The following is a 23,488-nucleotide window of genomic DNA, read 5'->3' on the forward strand; positions in this document are numbered from 1 at the left end:
TACTTTAATGGGGGGAAAAAAAAACTACTAACCATAAAAGTTAGCCCTTTATACAAAAAAAGGGCTAACTTTTATGGTTGTTTTTTTTTTTTTTGTATAATTTGAAAGATTTTACGTCGCGAGAATCGTGAGAAAATTATGATCTTTTTATTCTAAGCAAAAAATAATAATTTGGCCAGAATCGTGCAGCTCTATTTTGAACACTGCTGATTGGCATTCTCAATTCCTTGGATATCTTTTTATATCCCTTTTTACTGTTTTATACAGTTCAACTAACATTTTCCTGCAGATCCTTTGACAAATCTTTTGCTTTCTCCATGACTCATAATCCAGAAACGTCAGTGGTGTGTGTGTGTGTGTGTGTGTGTGTATGTATGTATGTATGTGTGTGTGTGGGGCGTGCAAAATTATTCGGGCCCCCTTGCGTTAATACTTTGTAGAGCCACCTTTTGCTGCGATTACAGCTGCAAGTCGCTTGGGGTATGTCTCTATCAGTTTTGCACATCGAGAGACTGAAGTTCTTTCCCATTCTTCCTTGCAAATCAGCTCGAGCTCAGTGAGGTTGGATGGAGAGCGTTTGTGAACAGCAGTTTTCCGCTCTTTCCACAGATTCTCGATTGGATTCAGGTCTGGACTTTGACTTGGCCATTCTAACACCTGGATACGTTTATTTGTGAACCATTCCTTTGTAGATTTTGCTGTATGTTTGGGATCATTGTCTTGTTGGAAGATAAATCTCCATCCCAGTTTCAGGTCTTTTGCAGACGCCAACAGGTTTTCATCCAGAATGGTCCTGTATTTGGCTGCATCCATCTCCCGACCCCCCCCCCCCCCCCCCCCTCAATTTTAACCATCTTCCCTGTCCCTGCTGAAGAAAAGCAGGCCCAAACCATGATGCTGCCAACACCGTGTTTGACAGTGGGGATGGCATGTTGAGGGTGATGAGCTGTGTTGCTTTTACGCCAAACATATCGTTTTGCATTGTGGGCAAAAAGTTCGATTTTGGTTTCATCTGACCAGAGCACCTTCTTCCACGTGTTTGGTGTGTCCCCCAGGTGGCTTGTGGCAAACTTTAGACAAGACTTTTTATGGATATCTTTGAGAAATGGCTTTCTTCTTGCCACTCTTCCATAAAGGCCAGATTTGTGCAGTGTACGACTGATTGTTTTCCTATGGACAGACTCCCACCTCAGCTGTAGTTCTCTGCAGTTCATCCAGAGTGATCATGGGCCTCTTGGCTGCATCTCTGATCAGTCTTCTCCTTGTCTGAGCTGAAAGTTTAGAGGGACGGCCAGGTCTTGGTAGATTTGCAGTGGTCTGATACTCCCATTTCAAAATGATCGCTTGCACAGTGCTCCTTGGGATGTTTAAAGCTTGGGAAATCTTTTTGTATCCAAATCCGGCTTTAAACTTCTCCAACAGTATTACGGACCTGCCTGGTGTGTTCCTTGGTCTTCATGATGCTCTCTGCGCTTTCAACAGAACCCTGAGACTATCACAGAGCAGGTGCATTTATACAGAGACTTGATTACACACAGGTGGATTCTATTTACCACCATCAGTCATTTAGGACAACATTGGATCATTCAGAGATCCTCGCTGAACTTCTGGAGTGATTTTGCTGCACTGAAAGTAAAGGGGCCGAATAATTTTGTACGCACCACTTTTCAGTTTTTTTATTTGCTAAAAAAGTTTAAAATATCCAATAGATTTCGTTCCACTTCACAATTGTGTCCCACTTGTTGGTGATTCTTCACAAAAAATTAATTTTATATCTACGTTTTGAAGCCTGAAATGTGGCAAAAGATTGAAAAGTTCAAGGGGGGGGGGGGGGAATACTTTCGCAAGGCACTCTATACATGTGTATGTTACCTTTTTAATGGCCATTCAAACTCCTTTGTGTCAACTTGTGTGCGTGTTGTCATGCTGACATCATCAGGGTCATTTGGGTAGTTTCTGTTGCCATTATGATTTAAAGAGTAAACACAGTTGATTGATGATAAATGCCTTCAGACAAACGCTAACCATGAGTGAAAGAAATATGTTTGTGTTATTCATATTCTCTGAAAAATGGCCAAGAAATCATACATTCTGCCAGGGTATGTAAACTTATGAGCACAGCTGTGTGTGTGGGGGTTTTTATTTTATTTTTTTGATGACCCAGCCTTCAGACTTGTCTAGACTTTTATGCTGTGTTCTAAGTTTTCATGATTGCCCTTTGTGATCCTGACTCCCAGTGGTTGAGTTGTCCTTGCAAGGACTTGTTATACAATGTTGTCATACTCACAATGTACACTGTGGTTCTGTGTATATATAAATTCCTTTTTTATTATCAATAAAGCTTATTGATACCAGAACCCCCCCCCCCGAGAATATGTGCCGATGGTCTTTCAATTGAATACTATGGAAGTTAGTGTGCACAAGAATAGTACTAGCTGTCAGGAAAGATCTACGAGAGACAGTTTTGGTCTTGGGAAGACCATAAGGCTAAGAGCTCTGGAGAGCTTGACATTTAAGTAAATATAACCCATTAGAAAAAAAGTTTTTTTTAGTACTGTGAGAGAGGCATGCAAAGGATAAAAGTAATACAAGTGCACTTATTGTGAAGAAATATCTAGTAATGAGCACCCATCTATATGTGAAAAGCACTTCTGTATTGCTCTTAAAACTATTAAACTTTTTTTTACGTAAGCAATATGGCTGTTTTTCAAAAATGTCCCTTTTGTTTTTAGAATATGTGTAATTACGCTGGCCGAATGCCATCCAGTTCTTCAGAGTGGGAAAACCATTTCCAGTATTAGTTATCAAATCAGCGCTAACTGCAGCAGATTGCAGAACAAAGTGTCAGGGAAATCCAAACGGGTGAGTGTGCCCTGTCCTTTTTTTATTTTATTTTTAATTTTTTTAATTTATTTTTTCCAAATCACAAAGAACGTTTATTGTAAATACAAGGTGACATGCATCATATCGGTACGTAACGATAGTGCTGAGAGAGAACATTGACAAATTGGTACACTACATTTAGCAAGGATGTTTCCAAAGCCCTGTATGATTGAACAAAATTGCATCATAAACACATAACTAATAATCAGAAGTGAACAAGGGCAATTAGCCCTAAAAATTATACAAGCGAAAGAAACAACACGAAATTCCCGTTTGGTTTGTATATTGCCGTGTGTTATATATATTTCCCAAGTTTCAGCCCCTTGATAAGGTCTAGGGAGCCTAAACCTCTCAAGGTGGTTCTGCATTATATCTAGGGCACAAGAGGCCAATGGGAGGTAAGGCAGTGTTCTCTTGAGTAGACTTTCGTTTAGAGCAGCAAGGTTGGGGAATAATCATTTGTGGCTGTTATGAGCTTATATGAAATTTGTCAACAGCCCGTTGCCTATTAGCGCTTGATGTTTAACCACTTCAGCCCCAGAGGATTTTACCCCCTTCCTTACCAGAGCACTTTTTGCGATTTGGCACTGTGTCGCTTTAACTGACAATTGCACGGTCATGCAACGTTGCACCCAAACAAAATTGACGTCCTCTTTTTTTCCCCACAAATGGAGCTTTATTTTGGTGGTATTTGATCACCTCTGCGGTGACAAAAGCGGCAATTTTGAAAAAAAGCGCAATATTTTTGCTATAATATCCAATTTTTATTTTTTTTTCCCCTCAGTTTAGGCCGATTATTCTACATATTTTTGGTAAAAAAAAAATCGCAATTGGCGATCGGTTTACGCAAAAGTTATATCACCTACAAAATAGGGGCTAGATTTATGGCGCTTTTTATTTTTTTTTTCTAGTAATGGCGGCGATCTGCGACTTCATTTATTTTAATTTTTTTTCGTGACTGACATTATGGCAGACACATCATACACTTTTGACACATTTTTGGGACCGTTCATTTACACAGCGATCGTGCTATAAAATTACACTGATTACTGTGTAAATGTGACTGGCAGGGAAGGGGATAACACCAGGGGGCGCTGCAGGGGTTAATATGTTCCCTATGGGAGTGATTCTAACTGGGGGGGAGGGGACTCACAAGGGGAGGAGACCGATCGGTGTTCCTCTGTACTGGGACACACCATTGGTCTCCTCTCCACTGACAGGACGTGGATCTGTGTGTTTACATACACAGATCCACGGTCCTGCTGTGTTCCCGGGAAATCGCGGGTGCCCAGCATACATCGCGGTCACCTGGCAAACGCACCAGGTCCCCAGTGATGCTGCGCGTGCCCCCTAGGCGGCTAGGAATCAGAGGACATCATAGGACGCCTACCCAGGATGGGAGATCCCATTAGTGGGTGTCTTATGACTATAGGCTGGGGCTGAAGTGGTTAAGTAGCTGATAAGGATGTGGTCACCGGACCACTAGCCATCTCAAATAGAGGTTCCTCTGGTAGGCAAGGTCTTTGAGCAGGGTGGGGCCTGAAGAATGAGGTTTGGAGCAGATCTGAGCGGGGGAAGGATTAGGAGTGGGGGGTGATCTTTCGGTTTAATAGGGGAGCATAGCAGTCCTATCCATGTCGTGGCAATGGTTATTTCGGACGGGGGGGAAGGAAGAAATTAATGAACATGAGAGTTGGACAACGACTTCTTCTGCATCTAGTGGGCCTCTTGGGCATGAGTCTAACCTTGCGAGAATAGATTTGTGTACTCGTCTTGTAGAATTTTGGCTGTATGCTATGCACACAGCCACATATATCGTGCTCATATAAGCACCCATTTCAGTCTTAAACATATAGTACTTTACCTTTCAACCCACTCATGCAAATAAACAGACATGACCATCCTTCTTACGTTCTCAGTTCCATCAGCATCACTTCCCCTGCAAAACTTCCCCAGTCAGCCTGGTTCTTTTATTTACACATAAACAGGAAGCCACACCCTGGAGGGTTTGCCTTCAACAGCTAAACCCCTCCTATAGTTTGTGACCTCACAGGAAAACACGGATAAGGATAACACGGGATGTTAATGACCATATCATGGAAAGATAGATAAATCCTTAATATACATTGTTCCAGAGAATGTATACCTGGATTATGCTAACCTTCCATCCACAAGGAAGGGTATCTGCAAATGCACTCTGCGAATCCTGACTTGTGCTGATCAGACACAGCAGAGACAATGAGCGTACATCCGCCCATAACCGATCTTTGCAGAGCAAACATATCGTCTGTGCAATGCACAGGGGCCCTTTCGCTGGAGGACATACTCCCACTTAGCAAACACCTCTCTCCAAACAGGAAGTTTACCACTACCTAACAGGTCTCAACCAGCGTCAGTCTGCCCCAGTCGGCTCTTTAGAGCGGGCTGGGGGAGACTGAAAACTGGGGGGACTTATGACCATACATATTAAAATACATCTTCATAAAATGTTCCACAACAGTCTGTCTTTTGGAAATGTTGCCAACAAGACCAGACATTTCTAAATTTTGTGGGTGTGTCTTTGGATTGGTGTATTAATTCCTCCATTTCTGCTATTTTAGATATACGTCTGAACCAGTCAGCGGTTGTAGGGGGCTTGGAGAATTTCCAGAGAGTGGGGATGCACAACTTTGCAGCGTTAATTAGATGTAATGCGAGGGAGCGATGATGGTGTTTCTTTGGAATAGAAGAGTGGTGAAGAAGCATTTGTGCTGGGGTAAATTCTATCTGGTAGGTGGTGGTCTTGGTGGTGATGCGTTGGATAGATAGGCATGACCACCATATGTATAGTAGAGAAGCATTGCTATCAGAACATCTCCAGCAGGTAGGAGTGGTGGAGGAGATTTTGTGTAGTTTGGTAGGAGTTTTGTATCATTTAGAGAAGACTTTGAAGCCATTTTCTTGCACTGTCACATTAGTAGATTCCTTATGAATATGGGTGTTGATAGTTTCCCATTCTTCCTCTGATAGGTTAATAGACAAGTCCCTTTCCCAACTGTGAGTTGCAGCGTTAGATTTAGGGTTGTGGTCAGAAGGGAGTAAATCTCTGAGATCGTATGTCTTTGCGGTTCCATTTTGGTGCATAGGATTTCAAAGGGTGTGAGTCATCAGGAGTAGTCTGATCTTACAAAAAAGTTGTCACTAAATGATGAGATATTGCTCACACATGCCATGGTTATATGTTTAATTGCACCCCAAAGTACATTTTGCTGCTTCTCCTGAGTACAGGGATACCACGTGTGGGACTTTTTGGGAGCCTAGCCGCGTACGGGGCCCCGAAAACCAATCACCACCTTCAGGATTTCTAAGGGCGCAAATTTTTTATTTCACTCCTCACTACTTCTCAGTTTCGAAGCCCATAAAATGCCAAGATGGCACAAAACTCCCCCAAATTACCCCATTTTTCAAAGTAGACACCCCAAGCTATTTGCTGAGAGTCATGGTGAGTATTTTACAGCTCTTATTTGTTTTTGAAAATGAAGAAAGTTAGGGCCGGTTCACACTGCGAGGCGAGGCGACACGGCTCGCCTCGCCTCGCTCCCGCAAGTCGCCCCCATTCAGTACTATGGAACCGTTCTGAGAGGAGCGACTCGAGTCGCTCCGACTCAGAAAAAAGGTTCCTGTACTACTTCGGGGCGACTTCGGGGGCGACTTGCATTGACTTCTATACAGAAGTCCTCTGCAAGTCGCCGCTGACCCCCCCTGCAAGTCGCGGCGAGGAAGTCGGAGACGCCTCGCCACGGCTCGCAGTGTGAACCGGCCCTAAAGCGTTTTTTTTTTTCAAAACTTTGTGACAAAAAGTGAGATCAGCAAAATACTCACCATACCTCTCAGCAAATAGCTTGGGGTGTCTACTTTCCAAAATGAGGTAATTTGGGGGGGGGGGGGGGGTGTGCCATCTGAGCATTCCATGGCCTCCTAAACTGTGATTGATTGGCAGAGAGGAGTGAAATAAAACATTTACACCCTTAGAAAGCCCGAAGGCAGTGCTTGGTTTCTTGGTGCCCCGTACACGGCTAGGCTCTCAGTCTCACACGTGGTATCCCTATACTCCGGAGAAGCAACAGAATGTATTGTGGGGTGTAATTTCACATATGCCCATGGCATGTTTGAGCAATATATAATTTAGTGAAAACTTTGTGCAAAAAAAATAAAATAAAATGATATATGATGTGGGACATAAGCTTCTAAATGTTGTGCATAAAATGCCAGGACAGTTCAACCCCCCCCCCCCCCCCAAATTACCCAATTTTGGAAAATAGACACCCCAAGCTATTTGCCGAGTCCATGGAATATTTTATATTTTGACACAAGATGCGGGAATAATAATAATAAATTATTATTATTCCCGCATCTTGTGTCAAAATATAAAATATTCCATGGACTCGGCAAATAGCTTGGGGTGTCTATTTTCCAAAATTGGGTAATTTAGGGGGGGGGGGGGGGGTTGAACTGTCCTGGCATTTTATGCACAACATTTAGAAGCTTATGTCGCACATCACCCACTCTTCTAACCACTTGAACACAAAGCCCTTTCTGACACTTTTTGTTTACATGAAAACATATATTTATTTTTTTGCAAGAAAATTACGTTACGTTGAACCCTCAAACATTATATATATTATATATATTTTTAAGCAAGGGCCCTACAGATTAAAATGGTGGGTATTGCATTTTTTTTCCCACAGAGTATTTGCGCAGCGATTTTATTATTTTTTTTTTATTTGATTTTTTTGCCCAAATTTTTGATGAAATAAAAAAGATGATCTTGGGCCAATTACATGGATATCAAACATGACATGCTTTAAAACTGCGTACAAACGCGCAGTGGCGACAAACTACATACATTTTTAAAAGCCTTTACAGGTTATCACATTTGATTTACAGAGGAGGTCTATTACTAAAATTACTGCCCTGGATCTGACCTTTGCGGTGATACTTCACATGCATGGTGCAGTTGCTGTTTTACATATGACGCCAGACCGACGCTTGCGTTCGCCTTTGCACAAGAGCAGGGGGGACAGGGGTGCTTTTGCTTTTTTTTTTATCTTAGTGAATGTAAATATCCCCTATGATAGCAACAGGTAGTGACGGGTACTCTCTTTGAAAAAATTCCCTAGACCCTAGATCTTTCCTCTGACCACACCGTTCTGTGTGATAAAATGATTTCCTAATGGTGCTGTTTATATCTGGGAGGGGGGTCATTCCCTCCCACTGCTTGTAAAAGCAGTCTAGAGGCTAATTAGCCGCTAAGATTGCTTTTACATGAAAGCCGATCACTAGCTGAAAAGAATGATACCAAGATGATGCTTAAACCCGCAGGCATCATTCTGGTATAACCATTCAAAGTCCAGCAACATACAAGTACGTTGCTGGTCCTTGGAGATATATTGTAATCCATCCCTTTTTTTTTTTTTTTTCCATGCAGCCTGTTGGCTGAACAAAAGAGATTGACCAGTGGGTATGCCCACCATTAAATACCTTCCTTCATCCAACCACTTCTAATGATGGGCATACATTCACCATTTATATATGTCAAAGCATGGAGGCATCCTCCCGCAAAAGTTACGCTGCATACACACGGTCAAACTTTTCCACAGGCAAGCCCTCCGTTTGGAATTTTGACCGCCGCATTAGGAGCAAAATCGCTCCACCGCCCCTGCTGCCCCCGTGCTTCGGCATATATGCTTGTGTATTTTTTATTTATTTTTTGGGAACTGTAACGGTTCGGGTCTCTCAAAATGCGATGGCATCTTGGGAGACCCTGTGTAAGTGTCCTAGCCTGTGAAATGCTGTACCCTACGCTAAAACTTCACTAGTGTGTGGTAGCGTTCAAAACATTCACCAATGCAAAGAAGGATTGCCAGGACAGCGTGGACAATAACGGGTGTCATGCCTATATCCGCGCTTGGTACAGACACAACATCTTCTTTGGGGGGCTCGTTGGGTAGGGGTACTCAAGGACATACGGAAAATGCCTCTCATGCAGCCAGCTTACTGCATTTGGTTGGGAATGGTGAGGTGCAGAACCATCTGGATACAGAAGGTCTGTGACGCTCTTTCTGGAATATAAGAAAGGATAAAGTACCACCTGAAGCTCTGTATAGCACATGAGCGTTCAGCAAAGCCAATTGAAATAGGTTTGACACTTTGTTTTTTTTGTTTGTTTGTTGTTTTTTTTTTTTTTTTTTTTTTATACCATCGTATGGCCTTACGGGCAACTAGATACAGTGCCAACAACTGGTCATTGAGGTCCACCCCTCCCATATTTTGGTTATATTCGTGGACAGAGGGGTTTCTCCACGACACCAGTTGCCGTAGTAATTTGGACTGTCGTGTCTGCATGAAGGGAGGTAAGAACGAGAGCGTTCTCATTATCCCTCCACTTCATAGCAAGTTATTACACTGCAAGCAGGCTCTCTCCCCCAGCCTAAGACGAGAATCTACGAGCCCGTGGGGAAAGCCCCGGCATTTAGGTCGCACGGTGCCACATGCTCCAATCTGCTGATCAAACAAATGACTAAACAGTGGCACGCTCGTGTAATAATTGTCCACTTACAAGTGGTACCCCTTTCCGACTAAGGGTGACACCAAGTTCCACACTATCTTGCCAGCGCTCCCTATGTAATCTGGGACGTTCTCCGGCTCTACGTAACTATCTTTTCCCTCATAAACCTAAAGCTCCATACATAGTCTGTCGCCCTGTCGCAGAACTTATAGAGCTTGACCCTGTATCTGACACGCTTGCTGGGAAGGTACTGTTTGAAAGACAAGCGGCCAGAAAATGTAATCAGGGACACATCAACGCAGACAACTTGATGGGGCATAAACAAGGCTGCAAAACGTTGGTTGAAGTGGTTTATGAGGGACTGAATTTTGTAGAGCTGATCATATTCGGGGTCTCCATGAGGACGACAAAGTTCATTGTCATTGAAGTGCAAGAACCGCAAGATCTGCTCATATAGTTTCCTAGACATGGAGTTGGAGAACACGGGCATATGGTCAGTCGGATGCGTGGTCCAATATGTACGCAACGTCATGAATTTGTGTGCCCATGTTGAGGGAAAGGTCTTAAATTCGGAAACCGTGATTGGTTTCCAATCTCTGGCAAGAGAAGGAACTCTGGATTAGCGGCGATGTGTTGACCAGCATATAAATTAGTTTGGTCCACAATAGATCTATAGAGATCTTCCGTGAAAAACGGCGAATAAAAATCAAGTGGCATAAAATCATCTGTTTCCACCTGAGTATTGGGTTGGCCAGTGAATGGGGGAAGTACGGGTTCTGCAGAAGTGGTGGGCACCCAATCGGGATTGGCGAATTCTGCAGGAAGGACAGTACTGGAATGACGGGCCTTTGTCTTCTTCTTGATGGCAGCGGGACACTACTTGTGCTTGGCACCTCACCAGCTTAAACTGCACTTATGGGACTCGCCACGCCACCATGTGTTATTGCAGTGCTGGATGTACCTCCAGGGTGTACTAGGCTGCTGGTGCTTGCCATTTCACCAGGAGTAGTAGCTGCGCTAGTACTGGCTCTCGGCTCCATACGAGGGACCTGCGGTTCCTGCACCTCAACATCAGAAGATTGGGATCGGGTACGCCTGACCTTAGCAGAGACCTCACCTTCGTCGTCAGAGCTCTCTGTCATGGAGCCGCTGTCCTCTACAGGATTGTATTCTGAGCCTGAATCTGACAGATGAGTGATCACCTCTTCACTATCTGTCATGCTCAGAAATGTGTAGGCCTCTTCACTAGTGTACCTTCAATTTGCCGTTTTGGGCTCTAAATTTAGTGGTACACTAGTGAGATTCACAGGTAAAAAAGCACCTAGGCTGTCAGCGACTGTATAAAAAAAAAACTATTAGCGATCGCAGAGATCAGGCCTGACTCTGCGAACGCTGCAGTTATGCGTGTTGTGTTTTGTAAGTGACAGTGATCGATCGATACTGCACTTGGGTGGGCTGGGCGGAGGGGCAAAACACAGGTGCTAGCAGGTATCTGGGCTGGTCCCGCTAACAATGTGTTTTTTGGAACCCTAAACTGCTGGGCACTCTAGTCTAGATCAGATATTGATCTGTTCAGATACTATACCAGTAAGGGAGGTGTATGCTTTGCACGTGCGTGTTAGCAGTACTGGCACTAACCTGGGGCGCCGCAGACCCTATCTGACCCTAAACCTAATTGATATCACCCGCCGGGTGATCAGGGGGTTAAACCTTTATTGGGTAATAAATGGTGGGTGCCCTGATGCTATAAAAAGCAAACTAACTAACCAGCGTCACCCGTGACACTTATACAGTGATCACTGGTGAGAGGGTTAACTAGGGGCAATCGGGGGTTAAAGCCTTTATTAGGTAGTATATGGGGGGTTCCTGACGCTATATAAAAACCTGACGGGGAACCTAAATAACTGGCTAACTAGCGTCACCAGTGACACTTATACAGTGATCGCTGGTGAAAGGGTTAACTCTAGGGGCAATCGGGGTTAAAACCTTTATTAGGTAGTATATGGGGGTATCTAACGCTATAAAAACCTGATGGTGAACCTAAAAAAATAACTAGCTACCTAGCGGCACCAGTGAGACTAATGCAGTGATCAGAAAAACGATTGCTTGGTGACACTGGCAAAAGGGGGTGAAAGGGTTACCTCGGGGCAATCAAGGGGTTAAAACTTTATTGGGAGGGGGTAGGGGGCTACCCTGGACCCAACACTAACTGCCCTAACACTTTTTACAGTTACAACTGGCACTAAATGCAGTGATCAGTAAATAATTGATCACTGCAATGACACTGTGACTGGGAGGGATCGGGGAGGTGACTGGGGGTCAAAGTGTGCCTAGGTGTACCTACATGTCAGTGTAGTGTTGGTGCACTTACTAGGATGTCTTCTCTCCTTGCCGTCCGGTCAAAAAGACCACCTCGAGGAGAGTGACATCACTTTCTCCTGCCTGTGTTTACACTACACAGGCAGGGGAAGCTTCTCATTCGCCAGGAGCGATCGAGAGGGGATGGCCAGAAACAAACGGCCATCCCCCTCATCCCGGATTGCTCCTGAAGCGAAATCGACAGCCGCAGCTAGTGGGAGGGGGTCTGATCGGACCCCCCACCTGCTGGAAGGCAGGCACATATGGGTACGTGCTTGTGCCTGTCCGTGCCATTGTGCCGACGTATAATTACATGCGGCGGTCCTAAAATGGTTAAGTGGTTAATCAGTCAAATTAACAAAAGCTTGTGACATGTTGACCAGTGGATCCGGGATATATCTGGAGAAGCATGATGACTTCCACCTACCTATTTAGTTATTTTTTTGATTACATGAACAGGGACCCCTTTGGCAAGAAGCGGCAAAAGCTGCTCCTTTTTTGAAAGAATGGCCAGAATATGCCTTGGGGTCCAAATCCAAATTAGACAGGGTGCTGCAATGGGTGCATGAACTGAGCTGTAGAGAAGGGAGCACTAGGGAAAGTGGTGTAGTGGTTAGCACTCTCACCTAGCAGTAAATAGGGTCACTGGTTCAAATCCCAACCACGACACTACCTGCCTGGAGTTTGCATGTTCTCCCTGTGCCTGCGTGGGTTTCCTCCGGGTACTCCGGTTTCCTCCCACACTCCAAAGACATGCAGGTAGGTTAATTGGCTTCTGACCAAAATTGGCCTTAGTATATGAATGGGGACCTTAGATTGTGGGCTCCTTGAGGGTAGGGACCAATGTGAGTGTGCAGTGTACAGGGATAGGGGTAGACACTCACTCGGGTTGAACTGGATGGACTGGTGTCTTTATTCAACCTTACTAACTATGAAACTATGAAAAGCAACAGTGGACTTATCCCTGGGCTTGTCCGCTGTTGTCCTCATGAGCCTTTTGAGTTATTTGAGCCTACAGTGGGTCTCCCCTGTTGACAGCTGAAATGTTAAAGAAGTCCAGTAATTGGAGCTGTCAAAAAAACAAACAAAAAAAAAACAGCTGGCAATGTTTATTAACAACATTGCTCAGCCGCTGAAACACTAAAATAAAAAAAACTTTGGGGGTTATTTACGAAAGGCAAATCCACTTTGAACTACAAGTGCACTTGGAAGGGTAGTCACTTTAAATCTGAGGGGTAGATCTGAAATGAGGGGAAGCTCTGCTGATTTTATCATCCAATCATGTTCAAGCTAAAATGCATCTTTATTTTTTATTTTTTTCCTCTGTATGTCCCCCTCGGATTTACAGCAACTACACTTCCAAGTCCACTTGCAGTGCACTTGTAGTGCAAAGTGGAATGGCCTTTCGTAAATAACCCCCATTGTTTCGTTTTTGAATCTTTCTGTTTCTTCATCTGCAGAATAAGGGATGAACTAATGTTGCTCTGTTTAACTCCTTATAAACCATTAATTTACCCTGATCAGTCTATTTTATAAATGATAAACAAAACTTTTTTTCTTTGCTTTGTTAGTGAATATTTTTACACATTAACATATATTTACACATTTCACATTGAAAAAGGGCAAAATTATTTAAAAAAAAATCTAATTTGTAAATAACTTTTCAATGCTTTTGTACCATTGCTGAGAGTTGAAGTGAAAAAAACAGTTGTGGTAGGGATCTGTAATTCGTATCGGTGAGTACTAAAAAATAAGGCTCGGTACTGATACTCTTTGTTAAAAAAAAAAAGAAAAAAAAGGTATCGGCGCATCCCTAATTGCTGGTCTTGAAAAATCTGATGTTAGTACCGACTTCCGTCTGCTGTGTCTTGTAAGTATGCAGACACAACCGAAAGTGGTCGGGGTATCTGACTGGCCAAGAGTATACTGGATCCTGACCCAGTACATGTAAACTCCCCAGGCCTCAAGAAACCAAAAAAAGCCAGATGCATGATTGCCTTACGCCCCAAGCTAAGTAGCAACCCGAAGGGAGACCTGGTCCTTAATGCTCCTCTGTTCGGATATTGAGGACGCTGCTGCCCTGTATGAGAGAGGAGAGTGGGAAAAAGTGACCACACAATCTTCCTGCAGATCCAGAACTGGAAGAGATGTCAGAAAAGTCGCCCGGAAATGACGCCCACACATGAGCAATTGTCAACTGGGAGGAGGAACGGAGGGCAGGCTTTATGCAGTCCGACTCTTCCTACAAACCCAGGCTGACCGCACTATTCACTAATTGAATAAGGCCAAGATAAGGCTCTCTTCACATCCAAACAAACCCAAATGTCTGTATGCATCAGAAATGTGAGCAACAAAATGCTACATAGTTGCATAGTCGGGTTGAAAAAAAGGCACAAGTTCAACCTAAAAAAATACAATCCTTCCCCCACAGTTGATCTAGAGAGATGAAAAACCCCAGCAAAGTATGATCCAATTTACTACAGCAAACATTAATGGCTGTGTGAGATTTTGAAGGGACAGCAAATGTACACTTATACAACCTGTACACACACTACAAAAAGTAGTATATTGAGTCAGTTTTGTTCAGAAGTGAAAATGTCAGTCTCATCACAAACTAACATGGAGTGATTTGTGGTCAGGGGGCGTTGCAATACTCTCATACTAGTTCCTTTTGCGTCCCTGTGGAGACAGACCTCGCTGACTTCTTTTGCTTTCAATGCTTGTCAGAGTAGCCCGTAGGTACATTTTCCAAGCTTTAGTTTAAATACAACTACTGGCCAAAGCAAAGTCTGTAGAATCTTCCAAAAATTCAGAGAGATTGTCCCCTTGTGGGCCCTATAGAATCACTGTTAATATTTTATAAGCTCGTTTTTTATATTTGTTTTAATGTTTTTGAATGCTGGATTCTTTTCCCATCTTGAGGAGATTCGTATCTTGTTTTTGAGTCTTATGTGAATATACTTCATACCCTTGTCTAGGATTGATAGACTGGAGAAGAGTAAAAAACAAAGCTGTACTTGCAGTAATCAAACTGCTTTTTAGCTTTCATATTTCTCAAGTCATCTTCCAGGACGGCACACCTGAGAGATGAGAGGCTCCTCCCTACAGGAAACGCAATCAATCGACAGCTGTTTTAAGTCCCCACCCTTCCCCTTGATCCTCAGTTTTTGATTGTTTCTCCCTACACAGCGAAACTGTTTTTTTTTTTTTTTTTTTCCAAATGACCCAAAGCCTGGGGCTGGTGGTCTCCCCCTGGATCACAGGGGGAGCCGGACCACAAGCTTGGGAAGCCTCTGGGTCTGGTAGGATATTGTTGTCCTTCCTGGGGGGTTCCCCTATCTTTTCCTCAGGGGGGGGAAGCAGAAATTGGAAGAGCCCCCCTGAGAGCTGAAGGACCCTGGGTACAGTGGTGTACCCAGAACTTCAGGGGCCATTATCCTGTCTCCCCTCCTTACCTGTACAGGTGGCTGTTCAGACGGGGGTGCTGGCCATCGGTTCTTTCCAAAAGGATCATGTCCCCGACTCCTGGGTCCCCGGTAGCTCGCGTGGGCTGCCGGAGAGGGCGTGGCAACAAGCACCCGTGTCATTTTCAAACTTCGGGAAAATGGCGGCGGCGTTCTTACCCAGGAGGGAGGGCTGAGAGTCAGTAGGAGACATCCTCCTTTCTCTAGAGCGAGGAGGCACCAGTTTACTACGGTGGATGTCTGCCTTAACCACCTCAGATGGGAAGATGGGAATGAGGAATGGAAGGCATTGCCCCCCCATGTATATAGACTGACTGGTACAGTGCAGGACACAGCCTAACCTGGCACCTCCCTATGGGGACAGCAGTTGGGGGGGGGGGGGGGGGGGAGCACTTTGGCGGCTATCCTCCTTGCGTGTGGACCATAAGGATGGAAAAGTAAGCCCGCTGGCTGTGGCAAAAAGAGGAAGACGACAACGGTGAGTACTTTCCTTTTGCCGTGGGAATTTAGCTGCAAAATCCCCAATTCCAGCCAGAGGGTTTCTGGGCATTTGAGATCTCACCTGGGGTCTGGATTCAAATAGCCCTTAAGCTTCTGCTAAAAAACACCAGCTGCAGCCCCTCTTACATCAGAGAAGCTGTATGGTGGACAGGTGGTGCAGAGGAACGAGTGTGCCTAAACCACCTCAGATGAGAAAGAGGTAGGTAGGCCATTGCTCCCCCTTCCCCGTGTATATACTGACTGGTGCAGTGCAGAACCTGGGGTCGGGATACAAATAGCGCAGACGCCACTGCTAAAACCACCAGCCACAGCTCTCTCTTACAGCAGAGACACTGTGGTTATCGCAGCAGTAGGTTGCCAGCCTCTCCCTACATGCCCAGTTGTGGTACATTAGTAGGGATGAATATAGCATACAGAGGGGACCTGGTAGATAAAAAGTTACTTACAGGCCAGGTATACCACTGAACAAGTTATTAATTGGGCAGTGGTTGGTGGATTCAGAAGCTCCCCTGGTCAGCAGGTGCACTAGGTTACCGGCCCTATTAACCCAGCTGCTAGGAATCTGAAGTTGCTTCACGATGTTTAAAAGCTGACCTAACATTCAAGGATGGGCAGAGACCAAGCTACTGTGTGGCACAGTAGGGGTTCCCTTGTGACAGATCCTCCTTTTGGGGGTTGCTTGCTATAGTTAACTTTCATAAGCTCCAACCTCCCACTCCACCTTTACACTGTGGTTATATTATAGTGTAGGAGGTAAGAAGAAACTTTTTTTATTGGTTTGGGCTACAATCCACTCAGTGGCAGATCTAAAGGCAATTCACCATAGATCGCTTCCTACATCCTTTTAATTGAGGATTTTCTGTGCAAACCTATGCAAGAGCTACATAATTGCTTGTTTGAAGCAGGCAAATAGCTATTTACCCTCCCAGGCTAAATTGGTAACCACCTCTTCTTGAGGCTGTCTTAAATTGGTCTCTAGGGCTGGGCTCATTGAGACTTTAGTTGCTAATCAGCACCCACCTGGGTTTGAGCTGGCTAGCGTTTGCTCAGTCTATGGAGGTAAGGTAGGACAGCTACTAATAGTAGGGTGTCCAACCATTTTAGGATTTGTTCCTTCACTGGTGGTGAGGTTTAGTATCTACAGCCCAGGCTATGCCTATGAAATAAATTGCCTGTTAGTTATTTCATAAAGGGCTAGACCATGACTCCTCATTGGCTGCACACCAGTAGATCAGTAGTGAAAGTTTGTCCTTGCTGGGATGTTTTTGTGGCACAGCAGAAATACACATTGAGATTTGTGACATCTCTGCTTATAAGGGCTATGTTGCTGTACATCAGAAATGCACTGCACTGAAGCTTGTTTGATGTCCTTTATATACTAAAGGTACTGCTTTGTTTGGCCACAGATCAGAAAAATACAACAGTGAAGGTGATCTGTACTTTCTGGTTTTGTGCTGCACAGCAGAAATGCACATCTTGTGACATCTCTGCTCATAATGGTTATATTGCTGCACATCAGACATACACAAGATTGAGGTCTGTCTGTGGGGCTTTGTGTCCTGTTTTACTGCCTTGTTGGTTACTTGTCAGAAAGGCAGCAGTGAAGTCTGATGGTCCTGATTTGCGTGGCGTTTTTGCTGATTCAGACAGTGCTATTAACGGCAATGGCTACCGAGTTTAAACATGCGATTTGACATGTTGAGTCGCATGACAAATCATTTCAATATGGATGTGCTATCTCTATTCATAGTGTTTTATTGTTGCACATCAGATATATACAGCATTAAGGTCTGTGAGGTTTTGTGTCCTGTATTACTGCCTTATCAGAAAGGCAGCAGTGAAAATTGATGGTTCGAATTTGTTGGGCTACATAGCAGAAATACAAATTGAACCCCTGCCAGGTGTAGTACATATACTGCCTTTGGTAATCCGTGTAGCACCACAAAGTGGTGTTGTGCTGATTTTAGCCATGCGATTTGACATGTTGTTGAGTCGCAAAGCCAAATCGCTTCAATATGGATGTGCTATCTCTATTCAGAATTGTTATATTGTTGCACATCAGACATATACAAGATTGAAGGTTGTCTGTCCTTTATGTCTTGCATATACTGCCTTATTGGCTGCATATCAGAAAGGACACAGCAGTGAAGATTGCTTGTCTTTTTCTGATTTTTGTTTTTGCTGCTCAGCTGAGACACATTGAGGATGGTGGCATCTCTGCTCAGTATTGGTATATTGCTACACATCAGACATACACAAAGATTGAATGTTTGTGTCCTGTATGTCCTATATTTACTGCCTTATCGTTTGTATATCAGGCACAGCAGTGAGCAGTGTTTCTCATGGATCTACCTTTCTGCATCTTAGGGATACACAGCAGGGGTTTGTTGGCTGCAATCCTCCAGGGAGTCACAGCATTGGGGACCCCTTACTTGTTCGACCTGAAAATTGCAATTTTTTCCCCTGCGACCTGTGTAATCTTGAGGTCTGTGGATCCAGGTATCAGGGACTGCTGGTGTCGCACAGACACAAATGGTACCCATTGGAAGCCATAGTATATGACTTCTCATGCATCTTGCAGTCCCAAGTCACAGGTTGGGTCGCACGGGTGTGGGAACCCTAGACTTATCTGTCCCTTCTGATTGAGGTTTTGCTACACATCAGGAATACTCCTCATGGCGTTATTGTTTTATTTTGCAGCAGACCAGAAAGATTGCAGCTGTAAAGGCTGTCTGTCTTTTTCCTCAGTGTCTGCTTTTATGTTGTTGCACAGCAGAAATACTCAAGATTGAAGCTTGTTGGTGCTTTCTGTTTCAGAAAAACACAATGCTGCAGGTTGCTTGTGTCCTTTCTCAGTGTTGGTTCTATCTGAACTACACTACAGAAGTGCACGACAGAAAGGATTGTCTTGTGTTCCATATTTTTCCCTGTGGCATAGCAGAAATGCACAACACGGGAGTTGGTGTTCATATTAATCTTATAACTGTATTTGGTGGTTTGTCAGAAATACACAACATAGAAGTTTGGGTCTTTCTGTCTTTATATTTATAGCCTTGTTTTGCTGTACATAGGTAAAACACAACAGTAAAGGGGGTTCCTGTCCTTTCTGTATTTATATATCAGTTCTGACCTAGCTAGCTGCACTAAAGAAATACGCAGCATTTAGGGTTTGCTTGAGTCTTAATGTTTTTTACGTCTTGGCAGCACCTCAGAAAACCAGACTGTGACTGTTTGTCTACATTGAGGTTCAGATTTGGGTCTCTTCCCATATTTGATATATTGGTTTAGCTAGTCACACTCAGGCACACAACATTGTTGTCTATGCTTGTGTCCTTTCTGTCTAAATCTATTGTGCCGTGCCCACAATCTATGATCATTTTATTTGTGATATTAATAATACATGTATCACCTTTTTGTATTTCAGCCTTCTTTTCCATGGAGGGGCCAGGAGTTCGGGCTGCAGATGCCACATGTCAGAAAACCTTGACCACTTACATTCAGGGATGCCAGAACCATTTCCTAGGGTTGAATCCCTGTAGGGTTATGGGACACTGGAGAAAGGGGATAATGAATCGCCCTGTTTAGTAAGAACTTGGAGAGTTCTGTTCAGAGGAGTATTAGGGCCTGAGGATGAAGTATAAAGATGTATACCCGATCGAATAGGTTTCGGCTCGGTGCATGGCCTTCATTTCGCCCTTTTAGCAAAACTAGACGTAGCAATATGGGTAGTCTACTCCTGCTAGGGACTTTAATCTCCTGAAGTAGGCTCTCAGGCGTAAGTAAGGACATAGATTGGGCATGCCTTAAACCCAGGGTTCAAGCTTCTGTTAATCTATTTCCCTTAAGTAGGCTTCCCTTTAGTCTTTTGCTGACATAAAGATAAAAAGGAACAGTTGCAGTTTTATTTCCCTCAACAGGGTAGGGTTAAGACAGGCCCTCTTATTGATTAATGTAGTGTCCTTGTCTTACACAGGTCTCTTATTTATCTTTTTAGTGGTTCTAAGTAGCACCTACAGGCACAATAGGCCATGGTTGTTAGATGTGTGAGATAGGCAACATTGCTAACCTACAAGTTTAACATGTTTTCTGATTCCATTTTTAAGAGCCCATTTCACCTAGATACTGCATCCGAAGCGGAAAAGGCAGGAACATCTGTGGAGCAGACCTGCAGATAGTTTCATAGTTAGTAAGGTTGAATAAAGACACCAGTCCATCCAGTTCAACCTGAGTGAGTGTCTACAATTGCCCCTATCCCTGTACATTGAACACTCAAATCGGTCCCTACCCTCAAGGAGCCCACAATCCAAGGTCCCCATTCATATACTAGGGCCAATTTTGGACAGAAGCCAATTAACCTAACTGCATGTCTTTGGATTGTGGGAGGAAACCTGAGTACCCGGAGGAAACCCATGCAGGCACAGGGAGAACATGCAAACTCCAGGCAGGTAGTGTCGTGGTTGGGATTTGAACCAGCGACCCTTTTTACTGCTAGGTGAGAGTGCTAACCACTACACCACTGTGCCGCCCTATGTAACCACTACACCACTGTGCCGCATGATCCAGCTAAGACGCCTTCATCAAGCATATGAGCGTATGGAGTGGAGGTAAAGCTCACTGCAGAGCCAAGGTTCGCCAAGAGGGTCTTGCAGTGGCCCCACCCTAAGGTAGGCCTGAGGTACTTGTTTATCCTCTCAGGTGTGCCGTCCTGGAAGATGACTTGAGAAAGGTACCAGTTACTTACCGGTAACTGTCTTTCTGGGAAATCTTCCAGGACGGCAGGCCTACTTCCCGCCCGTTGGAGGATTGAAAATTCTAGAACACTAGAAGGTGAGTACCTATGAGGAATGATTTCCCTTGTGAACCTGGTTCAGGAGTTACTTCTCTACAAACTGAGGATCAAGGGGAAGGGTGGGAACTTAAAACAGCTGTCGATTGATTGTGTTTCCTGTAGGGAGGAGCCTCTCATCTCTCAGGTGTGCCGTCCTGGAAGATTTCCCAGAAAGACAGTTACCGGTAAGTAACTGGTACCTTTTTTATTTTTTTTAAGCTGTAATAGAAAGATGAAACATGGGATCTTATTGGGTGTCACATGTTACCTCTTCTTTCTTTTCCTTTTCTTAAAAAAATAAATAGACTTGAAATGATAGTTAGTTACTTGGCTGTCTCTGGCCTCAGTACTTTGAGTCACTGACCTAGAATAAGCATGCAGCTAGTGAAATCTGAGTAAAGTTTGACTTGTGGTGTTTAATCTTGTTCCAGATCAGTGACTCAAAATTTTAGGCCTTCCGATTAACATGGCTGGTAATTAGTTCTTTAACCATTTGCCGACCGCCGCACAATGATGTACGTCGACAGAATGGCACGGGCAGGCATATGGGCGTACATGTCGGGCCCCCCCCCCCGGTGCCAGCGGCAGTCGGAATCCGTTCAGGAGCGATCCGGAATGAGGGGGCGGCCATTCGTTCATGGCCACCCCCTCGCGATCGCTCCTGACGAATGGAAGTGCAGTGTGACATCACTTCCTCTCCTGTAATGTAAACACAGGCAGAGGAAGTGATGTAATCTCTCCTCCGTGTCGGTATTTTTCGTTCCGGCACCGAGGAGAGAGGATCGGTGAGTTGCACCAACACTACACAATACAGTAGAACATGCCAGGCACACTCTCTCACCCCCCCCCCCCCCCCCCCGATCACCCCTGCACCCCCAGTCACAGTGACACCAATTGCATTTTTTTTTTTTTGCATTGGTGTCATTTGTGACTGTAATAACTGTTAGGGCAGTTAGGGTTAGCCCCCTTTAGTTCTAGGGTACCCCCCTAACCCCCCCCAATAAAGGTTTAACCCCGTGATCACCCCCCGTCGCCAGTGTCACTAAGGCTGGGTTCACATTGCAGCGGTTTATGAGAACGGATGTGATTCGCACCGCACTGCAAATCACATCCGATCTCTGTGCGATTCGAGTTCAGCCATACAGATAGTATGGCTGAATTCGCATCTCATCCGCCGCAAACTCGCACGGGACCCTTTTTTTGGTCCGCAGCAGAATCGGATCACATGGGTGTTTACACCATGCGATCCGATTCCTGTCCGAGTTTGCAGATCGCACTGCGATATGCGAACTGATCTGGGGGTGTCATTAACAATTTACTGACACTCCCAGCAGTTCGTATAGGGCAGTGTGATGCGGGAACCCGCCGCGGATTCGTGGCGTTCCCGCATCGCTCCAGTGTGAACCCAGCCTAATAAGCGATCGTTTTTCTGAATTGTAATGTATTAGTGTCACAGGTGACGCTAGTTAGGCAGGTAGGTATTTAGGTTCGCCGCAGCCTTTTTTAGCGCCAGGGACCCCAATATACTACCGCATAAAGCCCCCTGATTGCCCCCTAGTTAACCCTTTCACCAGTGATCACCATATAAATGTTACAGGTGATGCTGGTTGGCCATTTATTACCTAATAAAGGTTTAACCCCCTGATCACCCGACGGGTGATATAAGTTTGAGGGTCAGATAAGGTCTGCGTCGCCCCAGGCAGCGTCAGGTTAGTGCCAGTACCGCTAACACCCACGCACAAAGCATACACCTCCCTTAGTAATATAGTATCTGATCAGATCTATATTAGTGTCGCCAGCAGTTTAGGTTTCCCAAAACGCATTGTTAGCGGGATCAGCCCAGATACCTGCTAGCACCTGCGTTTAGCCCCTCCGCCAAGCCCAGCCCACCCAAGTGCAGTATCGATCGATCACTGTCACTTACAAAACACAACACACATAACTGCAGCGTTCGCAGAGTCAGGGCTGATCCCTGCGATCGCTAACAGTTTTTTTTTTTGTAGCGTTTTGATACAGTCGCTGACAGCCTAGGTGCTTTACCTGAGAGTCTCACTAGTGTACCCCTAAATTTAGGGGTGTCTACTTTCCAAAATGGGGTCATTTGGCGGGGGTTTGTGCCGTCTTGGCATTTTATGGCCTTCAAAACTGCGATGGGTAGTGAGGAGTAAAATCAAAAATTTACACCCTTAGAAATCCTGAAGGCGGTGCTTGGTTTTTGGGGCCCTGTACGCAGCTAGGCTCCCAAAAAGTCCCACATATGTGGTATCCCCGTACTCGGGAGAAGCAGCAAAATTTATTTTGGGGTGTCATTTCACATATGCCCATAGCATGTCTGAGCAATATATCATTTAGTGACAACTTTGTGAAAAAAAATAAAAATAAATAAAAGTTTGTAATTTTCCCGCAACTTGTGGCAAAATATAAAATATTCCATGGACTCAACATGCCTCTCAGCAAATAGCTTGGGGTGTCTACTTTCTAAAATGGGGTCATTTGTGGGTGTTTTATGCCATCTTGGCATTTTATGGCCTTCAAAACTGTGATGGGTAGTGAGGAGTGAAATTACAAATGTATGCCCTTAGAAATCCTGAAGGCGGTGCTTGGTTTTCGGGGCCCCGTACGCGGCTAGGCTTCCAAAAAGTCGACCACATGTGGTATCCCCATACTCAGGAGAAGCAGCAGAATGTATTTTGGGGTACAATTCCACATATAACCATGGCATGTGTGAGCAATATATAATTTAGTGACAACTTTGTGTAAAAAAAAAAAAAAAAAAATTTTTTTTTTGTCATTATTCAATCGCTTGAGGCAAAAAAATAAAATATTCAATGGGCTCAACATGCCTCTTATCAATTTCCTTAGGGTGTCTACTTTCCAAAATGGGGTCATTTGGGGGGGTTTTGTACT

General features: G+C 44.5%; 1 protein-coding gene across 3 annotated transcripts in view; it reads left to right on the forward strand.

The window, feature by feature from the left end:
- Window positions 1-23,488, forward strand: part of ABITRAM (actin binding transcription modulator) — a 61,124-nt gene that overhangs the window by 22,313 nt on the left and 15,323 nt on the right. For all 3 annotated transcript variants that reach the window (XM_077491998.1, XM_077492000.1, XM_077491999.1), the window contains exon 4: window positions 2,733-2,862. In XM_077491998.1, the coding sequence (XP_077348124.1) occupies window positions 2,733-2,862 (130 nt within the window). The remainder of the gene's footprint in view (window positions 1-2,732; window positions 2,863-23,488) is intronic.

Source organism: Lithobates pipiens, unplaced genomic scaffold (genome assembly GCF_037356315.1).
Source record: "Lithobates pipiens isolate NorthernLeopardFrog02 unplaced genomic scaffold, aLitPip1_a1.2 Scaffold_19, whole genome shotgun sequence".
In the NCBI taxonomy this organism is placed as follows: Eukaryota; Metazoa; Chordata; class Amphibia; order Anura; family Ranidae; genus Lithobates; species Lithobates pipiens.